Here is a 19,009-nt window from a genome sequence, read left to right on the forward strand (position 1 = left end):
CCCGCCCCCACCAGTGCTGCTGAAGCTGTAGCTGGCGGGCTGGTCAGGTGTTCTCGCCGACATACGTACATCAGAAAGCGGTCTACTTGAAGGATACAAAGATAGACCAGCACCATGCTCAGGAGGATATTGCAGATGGTAAGATTGTTGTTGTTGTTGTTTTTCCAGAGGAAAGTGGGCTTCCGCCGTGACAGTCAGCCGGTCTCCTCCTTAAGTAGGCAGGCCCGTGCTTTCTCGTCAAAACAAGCAGCGCAGGCCTGCTACTTACACCGCAAGTAATTATCACCACAAAAGCAATGCTGGTCCCAGAACGCCTCATTATTTAGCTGCGACGTGGCGTTTCTTTTTTGTTTATTTATTTATTTATTTATTTCCTTATCTCCAACGTGTCCACTGAGTGGGTGGGACTGCTAGTTAGCCGCCGCTAGCTCCGTTAGCTCATCCTCTCAGAAAGGGAATGTGATACTTGACAGCACATTAGCGAGATTAGCTGCCTGAAGATGTCGGCAGGGGGGTTCTTTATTCCTCCCGACCCGTTTGGTTCGCGGTGCGGGGGTGAACGCTTGCCATGTGTCGCACTGTCACCAGACCTCGTGACCGCTTTTCGTAGTTTCTGTTCCCTGTCTGGTCGCAGGGCGGCCTAGCTAGCTGACATGTTAGCGTCGTTTAGCTTGACGCCAGCTAACAGTTGGCTGTATGAACGATGCACCGACTGACAGCCGGGGATTAATATTCCCCTGCTTTCGTAGTGCTTCTGTGCAGTAGGCGAACTCGCGGTGACTGCTGATGAGAAGAGGTTTAGCTTCGTGTTGCCTCTTTGGTTCTAGTTAGCATGCTAGATTGCTATGGGTGCTATGGGTGGGTAAGACACTCGCCTGTGAACCAGAAGACCCGGGTTCAAATCCCACTTACTGCCATTGTGTCCCTGAGCAAGACACTTAACCTTAAGTTGCTCCGGGGAGACTGTCCCTGTAACTACTGATTGTAAGTCGCTCTGGATAAGGGCGCCTGATAAATGCTGTAAATGTAAATGCTATATGTTGACACACACTGGTGATGTAGACTGATAAATGATTTGCCTATTTGTTACCCAGATAAAGGAAATCAGTTGACCGACTAATTTACAGATGAACACAAAATGTCAGAGTGGGCCAGTGGGTTCCACACATCAAGAACTGATCAATCAGCACACATCTTGACTTTTGGGGGGCATTTTGAATGAAAATCGGATTCACAAAGCCTTCCCCAAAATTACACATTATCTAGACATCTTAACTTCCCCTTATACCTGTCATTGCAAATGTATTTATAATGTATTTATACTTTAAGATATGACCTGTTTAAACCTGCATAATGTTAAAAGTGATGCAGGAGCACGAGAGCTTGTTGTTTAACAGATTAATCTTTTGCGGTGTAGTATTTGGGTTTATAACTTCAGCTGGCCTTATTTTCATGGCGTTCTACAAACATGGCTAACTCTTCTTCAGTAAGTATTGGGTTGCATAGATATGTGTGTCCTTAACTGACACTGCAGGGTGGCAAGGCCTGTCTAATGTCATGCCAGTCTCTGCCACCCCTTTTCTCAGAAGGGCTCACGACTTTATTGGCTGCATAGAGTGCAGTGAAGGGTTTACAGTGTGTGTCTATTTTCATGTTTCATGAAGGGGGAATGAAATGAAAGTTGTACTGGATATAGTAACCGGATGGCCAGGATAGACTACAATCTTAATCTGCTCTTCAACATTTCCAGCCTGCTTTACTTTACTTTACTTTATTTTGCAGACGCTTTTATCCAAAGCGACTTACAACAGGAAGACACCAGCAATTCTTGTTCGATTTCTATAGAATTTTGAGTTTTACAAAACTAAGAGCCCTGATAAGGCCTAACTTGTCATCAAAAAGCATGCTCTGAGATTGTTTAGTGCTAGACGAAGAAAAAATTATAATACATATACATTTTTGTATTGTTTTGTGCAATGTGTACGCATGTGCATGTGTAAGTGTTAGATTTGTGTTCATATCTACTTGAGATGTGTGCTTTTTCCCCACTTTCTGATCTCACTTCCCTTTCTTTCCCTCTATTCTGTCACAGACTCCTGGGAAAGGTGGCTCCCAGAGCTCGGACACAGAGCAGTCATCTGCTGATATGAATAATGAGCAGTCTTCTGAGGTGGGCGAGTCCCTTTCACCTCCCACTTTATTAGTGTCTGAATACCGCATTGTGTTTTGATAGGTGTTTCCCCAACGCCCCTGTGTTTTGAGCCCTTACTGTTGTCTTTGTGTAGGGCTTCATCTGTCCGCAGTGTATGAAGTCCCATAACTCAGCAGAGGAGCTGTTCAAACACTATGAGTTGTTCCACGATTCTCCGGACCAGCCCTCTCACTTCAGCCCTGGCCAGTAAGACCATTGTCTTGCTTGTTGTAATTAATCCTGAGTAATAATAACATTCCATTGAGTTCTGAATAGTCCTTTTTATTTCTCAGACCTTTTCCCCCAACAATTTTACTCCAAATCATACAGATTATACACTGCTTTCCAGTTTAAGAGGACTATGCTGTGATCATTCTTTTGTTCAATTAGGGAAGACCTGACCCTGCTTAGACAGGAGGTTCAGGACCTGCAGGCATCACTAAAGGTAATGGCTGGTTCTGCAATTTTCACACTGAACTGATTTTCACTATGGAGCAAAAAAGCCCCTTTGTTCTAGATGTGGTCTGAATTTGACACTGATAATATTGGTTGCCTGTATTCTGCATCCTTGCTTTCAGGAAGAACGTTGGTTTTCAGGAGAACTGAAGAAAGAACTAGATAAAGTTCAAGGACACCTGAAGCAAGTAATTCATTTCAGATTCCTTCCTGATGGTGTCAACTGAAAATATCAATGCAACTGATAAGCGAGGGTGACAGCTTTGTTTGGCCTAAATTATAAATGGCACTTGATATATCATATTTTAACATATTGTTTCAGAGTGATGGTCAAGCAAGTTCAGAGGAATCAAGTGAGTTTATTCGGTGCAAGAAAAAGATCACCTATTAAGGATAAGCAATACAATGTTGGATATGATTTATTTTCTTTTTTTGCTGTTTATTACAAACTGAAGTTCTGGAGATGAAACTGAACGAAGCAGAGACTGAGATGTTCAACATCAAGCAGATGAAGGACCTGTTTGAACAGAAAGCTGCCCAGCTGGCCACTGAGATCGTAGGCAAGTCTATGTTTAGACTTTTTTTTTTTTTTCTGTTCAAGAAAAAGCATAGTATGGTAATTATTTGAAACTTCTCAGACATCAAGTCACGTTATGATGAGGAGAAGAGCTTGAGGGAGGTGGTGGAGCAGAAGTTGTCCTCCCTCACTCAAGATCTGCAGAGGGAAAGACTGGAAAAAGAAAAACTGAACACAGAGCTGGTATGTTCATTTAAACTAAATATTTATACACCCAACTTGCCTACTATCGCTGGCTAAATGCAGTTGGGTCGACAGATTCACAGCAAAGACTTTATGGAATGTACGAATGTACATCTGGCCATTTAACAGTAAAACCCGTGTTTTGTGCATCAGTCCTGACATGCTCACTCACTGGTTCTTTAGATGCAAAGGCCAGGGGTGGAGGATGTGGATGTGCTGAAGAAAGAGCTGGTTCAGGTTCAGACCCTGATGGATAAGATGAGTCGTGAAAGGGAGGAGGAGTCAGAACGCTTGAAGAACCAATATGAAGAACTAAAAGTCAACTACACTACCTCAGAGGTAATGCCCCTCACATTCATCCTTTCAAACAGTGCATGATGTGGGCTATGAAAACCCTGTTTGTCATTGTTTTAGTATCTTTTATACATTATAGACTGTCCTTGGCTGTTTTTGAGAAGGTCAAGCTCTTATTTGTAAGGTACAGTTTATATACCACTTGTCACATCCTCCAGTTAAACACAGCAAATGTAAAATTAAATCCTGAGGTGATCAAGTGCTCGCCAATCACACTAAGTCACAATAATTAATGTGCTTAATGTATTTTTCATATTGCCCTAGGCTTACACTCTTTATCTTTGCACAGACCCACTACGCTGTACATGCTAATACTTACACAAACAGTTCTCAGTGCCTTACAGTGCGTTCTGTCCTTTTGTCCGTAAAAATGTTAACCCTGATCAAACCATTTAAGAGAATCTCCCAGTCCTCTGTTTAAATACAAATGGTAGATGGGTAGCTGTGACACAGATAAGAGCTGCTGGACTTTGGACCCAGATAGGGATCCGTGATTTGCTGTGCAATTTGTAGTGAATTAAAACAGGGTGCCTTAGTTACACATTCCTAAGGTGAACCATTAATGTTAATCTGCCCTTCCGCAAATGGGCGTTTCCACTTTGAACATGTCAGTAACTGCCTGGTTACATGTTGAAATGTCCTCAAAAGCCATTGAAACCTTGTGAAACCTTTACCCTTTCACCTTGACTTTTGCTCTGTCATTGTTGACAGCATGTTCTAGTGGGCGAATGCAAAGATTCCAGAATCTAAATAGAAATACATTTTGTTATAACATACATATTTCGATCCGTTGTGTGATTTTTGTCCATACCAATTGGGCAGAGTTGGATGTGTGATTTATACATAGAGTATCCAGAGAATACCAGGGGAGCCTCTGTTTAGTCCTCTACAATTTCCCATGTTGTGCACTATTATATTTGCTGCTAAGCATCAGTGCTAACTAGATAATCTCAGCGGAACAGAATATAGCTATAAATTAAACCTATCCAAATTGGGCTTTAATTATGTGCAACTACTTCCACTTCATCTGCAAATTTGTTTTAGTTTTTTGTTTTTTACATAGTGATGTGCCTGCATGGCCTGAGCCATGTGTTTAAATTCCTTTTGTATGACACATTAGAGGAAAATTGTTTTCTCTGTTTTTAACCAAATGTGGGAAAATATTTTTCAAAGAAAGATTTGCAAATCTTCCCTTGAGGAGCCGAGACTGCAGAAATGGTTGCCAGAGGCTTATAAGGACCTTACTGAGACACTCTCTTCAGTCAAAATCTGGATAAACAAAAATTAGCATCCAGCTCAATAGATGATTACTCTGAATAAATTGAACAACACTGAGTTGCCTGAATTATGGTGCGGAGGTCAGGCTCTACCACCCAACCCTCTTTGTTCTAGTTTCCCTGCTTCTGTGTGCTTTACAGTTTTGGATGTATGTGCCCTGTGGAGTCCTGTCTTCACCTGCCTAACTGGAAATGTCTGTTTTTGTTTCTTCCCTCTCCTTTGTATCCCACACCACACACCCCACCCGTTCTCTCTTTTTCTTGGAGATCCGTAAACTGGAGGTAAATCTTGAGGTCTTTGTACTGCATTACGTCTCAGTTTTGTCCTCCCTCACTGCACCCCCATCGTCCTACGGGACTTCTGTATTGTGTCCAAACCTGGAATCATGCTGCTCAGTCAGTTATATTCAGGAATACAAATTTCCTGTCTTTGAAGCCATGAATACAGTATATGTTAAATTGTGTGGTCTTAGTTATTATATATGTTGTGGTGAACAACTGATTATTTGATTCATTTTTAGTTCAGCATGTCTGTGTATTTGCATCGGAAGCTTTTGGTTCATATGCATGAGGTAAGCTCTCACATGTGTTGTACGATACAGACGACAATATCGCAGCTAAAGGCAGAACTGGAGAAGGGTCCCCAGGAGGCGGCGGTCTACACGCAACAGATCCACCAACTGCAGAGCAACCTGAACAACCTTCAGCAGCAGAGCCAGGTAGCATACGCAGGGGAAATCAGAAATGTCCAGCTCCCCGGCCAGTAACACCATACACACACACACACACGCACACACACACACACACACACACACGGCAGATTCAGAGCTACTCATCCACACATGCAAAGAGACCCGGAACCAGACCTGCCCAACTCAGTAACCATTTAGTCCCTTTGAACTGCTTCCACTGTAAAAAGGTTTATGAGGGACCCACCAGCTGTCTTTTAGAGGAACTCCAAACGTCCCTGAAGGGGTCTTGTCAGCTGCCTCTGTGTGTGTGAGTGTGTGTGTGTCTTCACTGGCCATTAAAGTATGTTGACAAAACACACGGTCTATTCTATAATTAAACCAGCGGGGGGTGCTCATCTCTGCCAAGCTGCTCCATTGTTCTGTATGAAATACTAGCGCAGGTAATGACACCCCCCCCCCTTGCGGTCACCATCAGCTCAAGTTGTCAGTGGGGATTTCAGTTGTCAGATTTAATAGTCCTTTTGGTCCTTACTGAGAAAGGAGTGCCTACGAGGGAGTAGGATTTGGATCCGTGCTGGAATAGATCTGTTATGGTCATCAGTTAAATGGATAAATGCACATTGACTCCGTATCCATGAAAGACGAATGGAGAGAGATATATATATTTTAATTACTACATGATGTAAAAATGAGCATGACCTGGAAAACATTTGCAACCGGTCTGACCTGCACACTTGTTTTGGAATTTTCTAGGAAGTATGCGTTCCAGAGTAAATGTGTGTAATCAGTGTGGCAGATGGAAGTACTGAGTAAGAGTCCAGAGAAGGTAGAAATGACTAGATGACTACATGGCACCCCGTAAAAAAGATCCCAGCTGTTCCTTGGCCATTCGGGGCACGCTGTTGAAGGGTGCGCTGTTTTCGTCACTCTCCCTTATTAGCACGAGGGTTGTAATCGGCCTTGTGTTCTTTATAGCTTTCTAGGATCTCAGAACACTAACTCGCACACACACATACTTGATATTCAAGTGTCCATCCCAAGCATCATAAATCACGCCCCTTTAAATATGTCAACACATGCTGCGGCTTCAAGCTTTAGGGGCTCGTTGAGTCTGTCAAGGTTTAAAATGATCTAGTTAGTTAGTCTATTTCCCTTGCTTGCTTTTTTTTAAGGCTCTTTTTTTTTAAAACAGGAAACACATTTAGCTGTTTATGTTTTAAAACAGAATTATGTTCCATGAATCAGATTTTTTAGAGTTTACCTTCATGACAACTTTGCATGAAGGTAAAAATAGGCGGTAAATGTAAGACTCTTAATGCAGTGTCAGTTGACTGGGCCCGGTACTGTGTGCCCTCAGAGACTTTCAGAAAATCTGAGCCGCAAGGAGAAGGAGAACCAGGAGCTGGAGGAGCGTGTAACAGCAGAGCAGGCCTCCAAAAAAGGCCTGCAAGCTAGCCTGCACCAGCGGGAGCTGGAGCTTCAGGAGCTGCAGGCTCGCGCCTTGGCTGTGGAGGCGTCTCTGGCGAGGGCGCAGTCCGAGCTGGGTGAGCGCGGGGAGGAGGCGGCCCGTCTGCGCAGGGAAGTGAGTGAGCTGGAGGTGAAACAGCAGGAGCTGAAGGCCGAGAAGAAGCAGCTGCTGCAGCAGAGGGAGGAGAAGGAGACACAGGGGCAACAGCAACAGAGCGAGATCAGCCAAGTAGGACTTTTCTCTTTCAGACAGGCTTTTGTCACTGAACAATTAGTTTGTTCTCTGGGTGTTAGAAATAATTACATACCAACAAAAAGGACTTGGTGGTTTGTTAGTTCTTTCTCTCCAAGATACATTTCTAATGAGGTTATAGAGATTGACATTGAGTCACCTTTTAAAAGCGTTCCATGATTTTCCAAATTTTAAATAGCACATTGGTATCATTATTCTTTAATTTTACACTGATTTGTATCTCTGTGTGTGCACAGCTTCACATAAAGCTGCTAGAAGCGGAGCGGCAGCTTGGGGAGGTGCAAGGCCGGCTGAAGGAGCAGAGGCAGCTCTCCGGGGAGAAACTGAAAGACCGCGAGCAGCAGGCGGCCGACCTGCAGCTGAAGCTGTCCCGCTCTGAAGAGCAGGTACTGGGACAGCACAGGTGCACCATGCATACACTGTATTAGTCCATATGTTTGGTTAGAACATGGTCTGGCTCTTAAGGCAGTGCAATAGCAGCATAAATTCCTGTGTGCAGAATTGATTTCCTTTCCTGATCAATGTGTGTTTTCTATTTGACCCTGTGCACTGTAATTTCTGAATGATGCATCATAAGGAAAAAAAATAAATTATAATCCTGCCAAGACAATGAAAATATAATCCTGATCAATCTGTTAGACTAATTTCATAAAAACTTTAATGCAATTAACAATACAATATGCTTAGTGGAATGGAGGAAAAGAGAGAGAATATATAATTTAAAATAATAACTTAAATGAAAACAATTAAACAACGGTTGAGTCCACAAATCTTAATTCTTGTGTGCATGTTGAGGTGTGTAGTCTTTAGTAAATGATTTGAAGGTTACTGTTGTGTTTTATTCTATTTGTCCCGTGTGTTCATAGCTGAAGGAGATGACAAATAAGGGAACTGACTTGCAGCACCAACTGGACAAAGCCAAGCAGCAGCAGCAGGAGCTGCAGACCCTGCATCAGAGCACCAATGGCAAGCTGAGAGAGGCCCAGGTAGGGAAATGGTGCTTAAATATTTAGCAAATTAGTTTAGAGGAGCTGCTAAACTGTACCAGACAGGTAAAAAATAAAGTAAACAAACAAGTGAAAGTGAAGTGATTGTCACATGTGACATGTTAACTTGTCACGTTAACTTGTCACAATATAACTGATATATAACACAATATAACATTAGATAAATGGGCATTGTGAAACCTACTAAATCTGAGACACATCTGAACCTTCAGTATTATGTTGTTTCTTCATTGTTTATCCTGTGTTAACCACTGCTTTCAGAATGACCTGGAGCAGGTGCTGCGTCAGATCGGGGACAAGGACCAGAAGATACAGAACCTGGAGGCCTTGCTGCAGAAGAGCCGTGACTGTGTGAGCCAGTTGGAGGCTGAGAGGGAGGACCTGTGTGCCAAGATCCAGGCTGGGGAGGGAGAAGCTGCCATACTCAACCAGCTACAGGAGAAGAACCACACACTGCAGGAACAGGTCTACTAAGATTTGTGGCTATGTGGCTGTCAGTTTCCCGTATTTGTTTTACATCACAGCAACAGGGACAAAGTTGAGCGGTAAAAACAGGGTTGTTTTGGTTGTCTAGATAACTCAACTGACTGAGAAGCTGAAGAACCAGGCTGAGAGTCATAAACAGGCCCAGGAAAACCTCCATGAGCAGGTCCAGGAGCAGAAGACCCTCCTGCGCTCAGTGCAGGATCGCTGCCAGGCTCTGGAAAATTCCAACAGTGAGCTGAACACGCAGCTGACTGAGTGCCGGGAAAAGGCGGCCCAGCTTGATACACAGGTGCCTAAAATATAATAGCTTTGCACTTGAACTTTTGTAAAGAAATATTTCTCAAACTGGTGCTAAGCATGGTGTTTGTTTGCTAGTTTACCTACTTATTGATGTAAATCATGAGGATGTTTTTGACCTTACTCTCGTGATCAGGGTGGTAGTAGCCTAATGGGTAACACACTTGCCTATGAACCAGAAGACCCAGGTTCAAATCCCACTTACTACCATTGTGTCCCTGAGCAAGACACTTAACCCCAAGTTGCTCCAGAGGGGGACTGTCCCTGTAACTACTGATTGTAATTCGCTCTGGATAAGGGCATCTGGTAAATGTAAATGTGATCAAACCATATGCTTAGTCTGTTGTGTTGCACCAGTTCAGAAGTATTGCCCATCATTTACACAGTAACTTTAATAAGGTTGTTACTTTAAAAAAAAGTTTAATACAATACTTTTTAAAAACACATACTCTAGTTAAATGCTGCCATATTAAGACGTCTACCCGTTATTTCCAGCTGAAAGCCAAGACAGAGATGCTACTGTCGGCTGAGGCAGCTAAGTCTGCCCAGAGAGCAGATCTCCAGAACCATCTAGAGACAGCCCAGCATGCACTGCAGGACAAGCAGCAGGTGACCATTATTACTTCCTTGCCACCGATTTATTGTCTCAGCTCTGTCTAACTCAATGCTGTTTGATTGTCATAGTTAATGTGCTTTTACTGAAGGTACAGGCTTTTCTCACCTAACGCCCACAAATGGCAAAAACTTGCTGCAGCATGTCAGTCATTCTTCACATTTTTTATAGAACCTAAGGGCAATAGTTGCCGAGTGTGTAAGCCACTTGCCTGTGAACCACAAGTCCACAAAATAGCAGGTTGGAAGCCCACTTACTATCCCACTAATTGTGTCCCTGAGCAAAACCCTGTTGTACATAGCTTTGGATTTAAACTAAACTAAATGCAAAAAAAAGCTTCCCTAAATTGATTTTTTTTTTTTTTTTTTTTAAATATATATAATTTTTTTTTTTTTCTTACTTACCTTATAAGAGGAAAGTAAGGTAAGTCACATCTTAGCTATCTTGACAAGTTAGGCGTTATCAGGGCTCTTAGGTTTTGTAAACTCAAAATCTATAGAAATCGAACGAGAATTGCTGGTGTCTTCCTCCTGTAAGTTGCTTTGGATAAAAGCGTCTGCAAAATAAAGTAAAGTAAAGTAAAGCTATGATTCTTGCTTATGTGACCCATTTGACCCTTCTGTTGATGTACAGGAGCTGAGTAAAAGCAAGGCACAGCTGGAAGAGCTGAACAGCAGACTGCAAGAGAAGCGGGAGCAGTGCACTCAGCTGGAGTCCAGCCTGAAGGAGACCAGGGACAAGCTGCTGAGTGCTGAGCAGCGCGGAGATGCACTGGAGGGACAGGCTAAGGTAAATAGGCCACTGAGGGCACATGAAAAGGAGTAAATACTGGCTGCAGCATTGTGATTGCTTTGCTGTTTGCGTTCCTCATTACACTATGGCTGACTGTCTCTTACCAGAAGGCAGAATTACTGGTGGTGGAGTTACGGGCAGCACAGGATCAGGCCCAGCAGGAGCTGCAGAGACAGAAGCAGCAGATCTCAGAGGCAGAGGGAAAGAACAAAGAGCTGAGTCACCAGCTGGAGTCAGAAAAACAGCGGTGAGGGATTCACATAGTTACGTAGTGCTGTCAGTGCCCGTCCTGATTGGCATTTGTACTTGAAATACTGCAGACACCTGCCATTCCAGGACATTTCATACCTATCTGTTATCACGGTATTTACAACTAAATATATACAGTAGCTACAGCATGCACTTAAAAAGTCAGTGAAGAGCATTTGAGTGGTTAATGGAAATCCACATAAATAAATCAGTTTAAATTACTATTGTGGTTTCAGGGCTGCAACACTAAAAGAAGACCTGAAGAAGAAGTTGGCAACTCTTAGTGATGTTCAGAAGCAACTGGAAATCACTCAGCGGGAGAAGACTGGCCTCCAGGAATGCCTGGATAAAGTGACCCAAGACGGGCAGACACGGCAGGCAGAATTCGATAAGAACATAAAACGCCTGACTGCTGATCTTCAGAAGGTGCAACAGGAAAAGGAAACCCAGACCAATGAGCTGTCCAAGGCTAAAGAAGAGCTGGGCAAAGCCACCAAGGCACTACAGGAGAGTCAAAGCCGGATGGAGAAGGAAAGGAAGACTGCTGAGGCCAGTATAGGAGAGAAGGTGGGTTTCTTCAGAAACAGTTCCGTGTCTGTATTATTCTCGCATATTATGATGATGATGACTTCTCTCAGGATTGGTAAGTTTATGATTATTAGCATGATATGAACATTTATATCAACATAAATGGAAGTGTGGCCTAGCGGGTAAGGTAACGGACTTGTAATCAGAATGTTGCTGGTTTGAATCCCGAACCTCCAAGGTGCACTGAGGTGCCACTGATCTAAACACTGTCCCCACACATTGCTCCCCAGGTACCTTTCATGGCTGCCCACTGCTTACTAAAGTGATTGGTTAAATGCAGAGGACACATTTCGTGCTGTGCTTGCTGTGCATCATAATCACTTTCACTTTCATTTGGCCAAAATAATAAAAAAAAATTTCCTCTTGCAGGAAAAGGCACATCAGAAGGCTTTGCACGAACTGCAGAAGAACACAGATGCCACTTCTAAGGAGCTTGTTGGGGTGAAAGGTCAATTGGAGAAAATGACTGAGGTGAGCTTCCTTTATTTTTGTTATTATTGTTATCTGCTATGAAAATTCTCTGCCTAAATTCTAAGCTTATGTTCTTCCGGATTCCTGTAGGCCGAGAAGGGGCTGAAGTCTCAGCTAGCCACACTGAATTCACAGTTGACACAGGCACAAGATGCACTGAAAGAGAAAGACAAGGTTATTCAGCAGCTGCAGGTAGAGCTGAAGACAACCCAGGGGTCCTTCAGTCAAGAAGTGAAGCAACTGGAGAGTCAAGTGTCAGAACTCCGAAATGGCCAGGCCAAAAAGGCATGTTTCACTTTCAAAAATTTCACTTCACATTATCCAATTGCATAAGGCAGAGTTTTTTGTTCACTCCAACCCCACCTTAATTAGGAATAGGTGTTTCTTAATTGCCTGATTATAAGTTGGGCTGGTTCCGAGGCCATGTGTTGGAATGAAAGCTTACCGGCAGACGTTCCTCCAGTACCAGGGTTGGGAAACACAGACATAAACATATTTAAATCTGCATATTAAGGCATGCATAATTTTATTTGCATCCAAGTGCAGTTTCTTCCTATATAGAGCATTAGCACAAATTACACACTTCACACTTTATCCACTAATACCCATAATTGGCTTTCCACAATCATTACATTACCTGTTCTGTAATAATAATAATTAAACATGATCAAAATGTGTGGGATGCTACATTACAAATTGATTCTGTGAAATGATTACTGCAAGGCAATTCATTTAGAAATCCCAACTGAGTTTTTTGTGCGTGTGTGTGTGCATGCTTGCATGCGTGTGTGTGAAATTTGTGTATTTATTCGGACATCAGGCTGAGGAAGAGGATAAACTGAAGGAGCAGCTGTCATCTCTTGCTAAAGACCTGAGCTCAGAAAGGAGTTGTGCTGCTGCTCTAGAGAAAAGCCTGGAAGAGCAAAAACAGATCCTGGCAACACTACAGTCTGACTATTATGGCAAGGAGTCTGAGCTGTCTGCTACCCACCAGGACCTCAAGGTGTGTATCTCTGTATAGGACAGGTCATCCACAATTACATTCGTCTGCTAACAGGGCTACTAATAATTAGTAATCAGGGTTCCTTGAAAAGACAATTTTCCAGGCTTAACATTTTGGAATATGAAATAAACATTTCTGACAAGTTAGCTCTTATCAGGGCTCTTAGTTTTGTAAACTCTTGCAAGTCGCTTTGGATAAAAGCGTCTACAAAGTAAAGTAAATATAGAAAGTTATGGAAAAGTCATTGACACATCAATGTATAACAAAGTATGTAGTTCCCGTATGACTGTGCAAGAAACATTTTTATATGTTTACAACTACAAGGTTAAAACTGTAACGTTTGCTGGCTTTACGTAGTGAACCATGTGACTTGATGTTGCTTCCAAATTCCAGCTCCTCTGCAACAGCACGTCTCCTTTTAAAAGTCATGTAAATTACAGCTGATTACCTTTGTCCAAACCCATTTTGTGTTTTTCTCTTCAAATTTGCACAGAAATTTCAGTGTCATTGTGAAACACTGCAGCACAGCACATGATGCACACAACAAATTGTGTCCTCTGCTTTTAACCCATCCCCCTTAGTGAGCAGTGGGCAGCCATGAAAGGCGCCCAGGGAGCAGTGTGTGGGGACGTTGCTTTAATCAGTGGCGCCACTAGGCCAACTACTGCCCCATATTATGGTTATGATAATTTGTCTTGGAGTATTTAAAAAGTCATGGCAAGTATTTTCTAAAAATATGTAAGGACCCAGAATAATTTGTCCTTATATTTATGATGTGTTGCTTATAATGTAACATTCTAAGTATAATAGTTCTTTTACCAACCCCTACCATTTAATTATAATATATTTTTAATAAATACAATATGACTTTGATATTATAGTGTTCACGATATTGACAAATGGATGACATTGTGTTACATTTCCCAGCCATTATCTTATTTGTTTTAGAATGATCTACAGTAGGCTATAATCCTTCCCGTCTGTGTCCCACAGGTTGCAGAGGACAAGCTGACCCTGGCCCAGGAGGAACTGGTGACCAACAGAAATCAGCTGGGCAGGCAGGGGTCTGTGATCCAGGAGCAGAAGACTGCCCAGGCGGCACTGCAAATGGAGCTGAGCCAGAGAGACAAGAAGCTCAAGCAGCAGGAGGAAGTACTTAGTGGAGTACAGAAGCAACAGGTCAGCAGCCTTGTTGTGGCTGCTAAAGAGTGATGGAAGTGTGCTGGTACCTTTTTAACAAAGCTGCCTTCATGCTAAATTTTTTGCACTCTGCAGGGACTGACGCAGGAGGAGCTAAAGAAGTGTCTGAGCGAGATGGAGGAGTTGAAGGGGGTGAGGAGTGGCCTGGAGAAGGAGAGGAGTAGACTGGGCGCTGAGCTCAAAGCGCTGGCCGAGAAGTATGACAAGGTCGATACATAATAGCAGTCGTGTTTCTGTCCTCAAGATGTTTTTCTCTTATAGCCTCTTCCATTTTGTGTGTGAATGTGTTCCAAATTATGACGATGAAGATTCTCAGAGCAGGAGAGCAAAAGTGTTCTGATTGCGTAGCTTTGTCATCCCCAGGAGTTGAAGGAGCTTCAGGCAGGCAAGCAGCTGCTGATCCAGCAGAAGTTGGAGGTTCAGGGGAGGGTGGAGGCGGCACAGGCATCTATAGAGCAGGAGCAGAGGGAGCACCAGGCCACACGTGACTCCGTCAGCCGCAGGGAGGGAGAGCTGAAGGCCGAGAAGCAGAAGATCCAAGACCAGATGGTACTGAAATGACATGCAGTACACATGCATACAGACACACAGGCAGAGAGATTTACTTTACTCTGTTAGTGTATTTATATCTAATGATACCTTTATTTTTATTTGTCTGTCTCTGTTTGGGCCAGGTGTTGGAGGTAAAAGCTCGAGAAGAGCTACAGAAGCATAAGGAGGACTCTGAGGCGAAGCTGGGTCTGCAGTTGACGGCGCTGAATGAGAACGTGGCCACGCTGAAGCGCGAGTGGCAGACCAGCCAGCGGCGAGTGGGCGAACTGGAGAAACAGACTGACGAGTTGAGAGGAGAGATCGCCGTCCTGGAGGCCACAGTCCAGAACAACCAGGATGAGAGGAGGGCTCTGCTAGAGAGGTCAGTTTAGGACATCGCAAGTGCTTGCTGACATTTGGATTATCTCTTTAAATGTTAGAAGCTAGTGTGGCTAACAGCTGTTGGAAAGGTATTAGCTCTGCTAGACATCATGTTTAATGCATCCCCAGTGCACTAAAATGAAATGACTGCATAAAAAAAATACTTTTTGTGTGTTATACATAGGTGTGTGAAGGGTGAAGGAGAAATAGAGCGGTTACAGGCTAAAGTGGTGGAGATACGCAGGAAGTTGGATGACACCACTGCAGCCATGCAGGAGCTCGGCCGCGAGAACCAGTCACTGCAGGTAAAAAAAGTTCCCAACATGCATTCCCAAGGTTGTCATCAGACATTGCACCTGTGTTCCTCAGTTACATTTACACTTACAGCATTTATCAGATGCCCTAATCCAGAGCAATTTACTATCCCCCTGGAGACACTTAGGGTTAAGTGTCTTGCTCAGTGACACAATGGTAGTAAGTGGGATTTTCTGGTTCAGCGACTAGTGTCTTACCCATTAGGCTACTACCCGCCTATATTTATTGATGTCCGACGTTAATTCACCATTCATTGTGTGGCTTCAGAAGCAGAACAAAGCTTTACATTTCGTCGTTCTTTTGTAATAGACTGCCATAGTGAAGGGGGGTGGGTTTGACCCTAGGTCACAGTACAAGGAATAGACTGGTCGCCACGGTGACCGGTTACCTTTTTTGTGTGAGCAGATCAAACAGTCACAGTCATTGACTCGGAAGTGGGCAGAGGATCACGAGGTGCAGAACTGCATGGCCTGTGGGAAAGGCTTCTCAGTCACAGTCAGGAAGGTGAGTCCCAAATGTGTGAACACATACACACACACAATCAACTTACACCGAGATGCACATTTTCCTATTCATCACTGCTGAAAGATGCAATGCACAGTGCAGCCAGATCAATACAGAGTTAGGGATTAACCCCAATCCTACTCAGCCCTCTTTTCAGGTACATCACAGAGAGTACTGCTGCTTTTCAGGAGATTCTGAATTTTGGGAGCGAAAAAGATATGTGTAAAAATCAGACAAAATAAACCCATTTTTACCCTGATCCCAGATATACAGACTTAGTCAATACTAAAATTCAAATGTTCATCATTGTTTTCTGTGTTGTCCATGTGAGTGTGAAGCCATGGGGTGGGTGTATTGAGAACCTTGTGGGCACTAATTATTTATAACCTGGCAGTTTATTGACTCATTATTAAATCCCATCTGTTCGAGTGTGTAGTGTAACATTATAATTATAGTAGTAATGTAATAGAAAGTACAAGTTAATGAACTTAATTTAATTTACTTAATGTCAGTTGTTATTCTGTAGGAACAAATAAACCATAAAATGAAATGCACGTGATTATAAATAATTTCTCCACATCATGTAACCATTTTCCTATCTTCCTCTGTATCCAGCACCACTGCAGGCACTGTGGGAACATCTTCTGTGCAGAATGCTCAGCCAAAAACGCCATGACTCCCTCCTCCAAGAAGGCGGTGCGAGTGTGTGACGTGTGTTTTGAAGAGCTCCAGGGCTGAGCTCTCATGCCTGCAGACTGTACACACATGCGCAAGACGCCTGCTAAGCACCGGCCTATGATGCTGTATTTTATTCTTTTTATATGTGCACTTGTTCTCAGTAAAGTAGTGGGACCACTATTATATGCGCTACTGAGACGCAGGCAAAACGAGCAGGAGAAAACAGACAGCGGAAGAAGGGCATCGTCCACTGAGCGTGACCTGTACATAGTGCCTTTGCTGCCTCTGAGGCTGCATTGGCCCAGAGCAATTGATAAGGGAGTGTCCAGTACACTCATCCAGTTTGGTCATATCGGTGTGACAGCTTGATGTCATATTTCAAAAGATTTAGTGTCTTCTATTTTAATGTTTTTTTTTTTTTTTAAGATGTCACTATTGTAACACTTTTTGAATCAGTTGCATTTTTTTTTTTTTTATGCATTCATAACCAAAGCATAGTGGGCCCATTTGGATGAGTCCACCGATGGTGTAAGAGAAGTGTTACACTGCTGAAGTTCATTGTGATATATCATCTGCACTACTATATGTACAGTCAATGTGCGCAATGCTGCTCGTTCTTCAGTTCGGTTAACACTCTTAATTGTTTGATGTATTGATTGGGCTGCTGGTTATAATTACTAAGAAAATGTGGTGCCCCCCCCCCCTCACGTACCATATGCAGCACTCACGCTAACCTACTTGAGTCACTGCAAGTACAGTATTTGATCACTCATCTCAACATATTTGCACATATATTTGACATGAGACGCCTGTGTGTGTGTGTGCACGCGCACATACTCTGACTTGAAGCAATAATTGTGGTACTGTGGCTGTAGCTGAAAAGGGTAGCTCGGCGTGTGTTTGGTCCAGCATAGGAACGTTCAGAACCCACAGTGAAATAAATGGCTGCTGGTATGGGTGTTTTTTTTTTTTTATTAAATACAGGATTCCCTTTCAACACAGTGGAAGTGTTGTGAATACAAATGGAATTCAAGGTTGGTGTTTATTATTATTATTATTATGTTTTAGTATATGTCGGGTAAACTTTGGACTGTAGGAGGTCTCAGGCTGGCCTTCAGTCAACCGAGCCTCAAAATGTTTCCAGCCTTTGGTTGAGCAGAGGTTCTGGGTCCAACACTGTGCAGCGTTCTAATGTCGTGCGTTGTGCATTGTAGTGGACGTCTCATGCATTTGCAGAATGCAGAAAAACGCTCGGCCACAACAGTTTGCGTTGCTTGCAAGGGTGACACGGGTGTGTAAAGAAGGTTCCTCTGCACCAGTGTTACTGCGCCCACATGATTATCCATCACTCACAGTGCCATTCCCAGCTCATATCTTTTATAAAAAAAAAAAAACATTGACATTTTAGATCTATTTCACAGTCGTACATAAAACAAACGCAGTGTATTTTTTTGATATCAGAACATAAGTAAACTAAATATTGTAAATTAAAAATGGCAGGAATGACACTACTGCAGCAGTAGGTTTTGGAGTGGGTGCTTGTGCATGTGTCAATCTGGCGTGACCCGCCTCAGTTCCGTTCTCTCTGCTGGACGTTTGCGTTTTGTTGTCATGTGCGTGTGCCTTAAGTCGAGCTATCGTTCGTCACTGCAGTTCCATGTTGTGTTCAGGGCTCACTGGCGCTTTGCGCTCTCATCCAAGGCTCCACTGCTGTCAAAAAAAAAAGGAATGGAAGGACTACTTGACCAGCTGAATGGTTTGACATGTCAAAAAAAACAAAGGATGTAATTTATGTCTGTAAGTACTTGATTTCTAATTTTGTTTTTCCATTGTGTCTATGAAGAACAATAAACCTAGGTGTTTCTATTTTCCACATCATTTGGGCATCATTTTTTTTTCTCACCTTTTATCTGACATTAACAAAAAAGTAGTGTGATTCACACAGTAAACAGCTTCAAAAGAAACTTTTAATAAAAAAAAAAAATGTAATCTACATCAAATTAAAGCCTATATTTCTTGGTGGGAAACATCTACATTCTTATAGCAGTTCTTATAGTTCTTTTTCAGTTGCTTATGTGCCCTGTACTGGAAACCAGCGTTGCAGAAAGTCTCCCTTGTGTCCCGGTGAGTTTAGTACAAGCTTTCAGTCAGCCATTCTAGACGAGCGGTTTGAATACTGGAAAGTGCAGAGGAAGGATGGGAGCTCAGATCTGGGAGGACTCCAGCCACAGCGAGGTGCTCTTGATGCGGGGACAACTTGAATCCTGCTTCAGTAGCGTGGTGACCGCGCCCTCGATCTCAGACATCCACGTTTTCTGTTAAGACACAGGGGCAAGGTTTACGGGTTGGTGCGTTTATGCGATTACACTGTGGACGTGTACGTCTCCATATCACCATCCATATCTGACACACATGGGAGCTTCCCCATGTTCTTATCTACCATA

General features: G+C 43.1%; 2 protein-coding genes across 7 annotated transcripts in view; one reads left to right on the plus strand and one right to left on the minus strand.

Moving 5' to 3' along the window:
• On the plus strand, window positions 1-18,440 carry eea1 (early endosome antigen 1). Of its 3 annotated transcripts, XM_028957820.1 has the most exons (30): window positions 1-138; window positions 2,093-2,170; window positions 2,286-2,398; window positions 2,582-2,636; window positions 2,770-2,835; window positions 2,970-3,000; window positions 3,103-3,207; window positions 3,286-3,407; window positions 3,591-3,746; window positions 5,306-5,320; window positions 5,641-5,757; window positions 7,088-7,426; window positions 7,687-7,836; window positions 8,317-8,436; window positions 8,719-8,922; window positions 9,032-9,232; window positions 9,736-9,849; window positions 10,487-10,642; window positions 10,753-10,892; window positions 11,131-11,461; window positions 11,852-11,953; window positions 12,044-12,238; window positions 12,774-12,956; window positions 13,950-14,135; window positions 14,232-14,363; window positions 14,520-14,705; window positions 14,831-15,069; window positions 15,253-15,373; window positions 15,789-15,887; window positions 16,503-18,440. In XM_028957820.1, the coding sequence occupies exons 1-30, from the start codon at window positions 115-117 to the stop codon at window positions 16,623-16,625; spliced, it is 4,203 nt and encodes a 1,400-aa protein (XP_028813653.1). In that variant the 5' UTR covers window positions 1-114; the 3' UTR covers window positions 16,626-18,440. The 3 variants fall into 3 exon arrangements, with proteins under 3 accessions (XP_028813653.1, XP_028813654.1, XP_028813655.1); XM_028957821.1 differs by lacking the exon at window positions 5,306-5,320; XM_028957822.1 differs by lacking the exons at window positions 1-138; window positions 2,093-2,170; window positions 2,286-2,398; window positions 2,582-2,636 and having other exon boundaries at window positions 2,778-2,831.
• plekhg7 (pleckstrin homology domain containing, family G (with RhoGef domain) member 7) overlaps window positions 17,591-19,009 on the minus strand; it is a 12,562-nt gene continuing 11,143 nt past the window's right edge. For 2 of the 4 annotated variants that reach the window (XM_028957825.1, XM_028957826.1), the window contains exon 15: window positions 17,594-18,880. In XM_028957825.1, the coding sequence (XP_028813658.1) occupies window positions 18,770-18,880 (111 nt within the window). In that variant the 3' untranslated portion in view covers window positions 17,594-18,769. Of the gene's footprint in view, window positions 18,881-19,009 lie in introns of all 4 variants that reach the window. The other 2 variants (XM_028957824.1, XM_028957823.1) reach the window with 2 other exon arrangements.

The sequence above is a fragment of the Denticeps clupeoides genome, chromosome 17, assembly GCF_900700375.1.
Source record: "Denticeps clupeoides chromosome 17, fDenClu1.1, whole genome shotgun sequence".
Classification (NCBI taxonomy): Eukaryota; Metazoa; Chordata; class Actinopteri; order Clupeiformes; family Denticipitidae; genus Denticeps; species Denticeps clupeoides.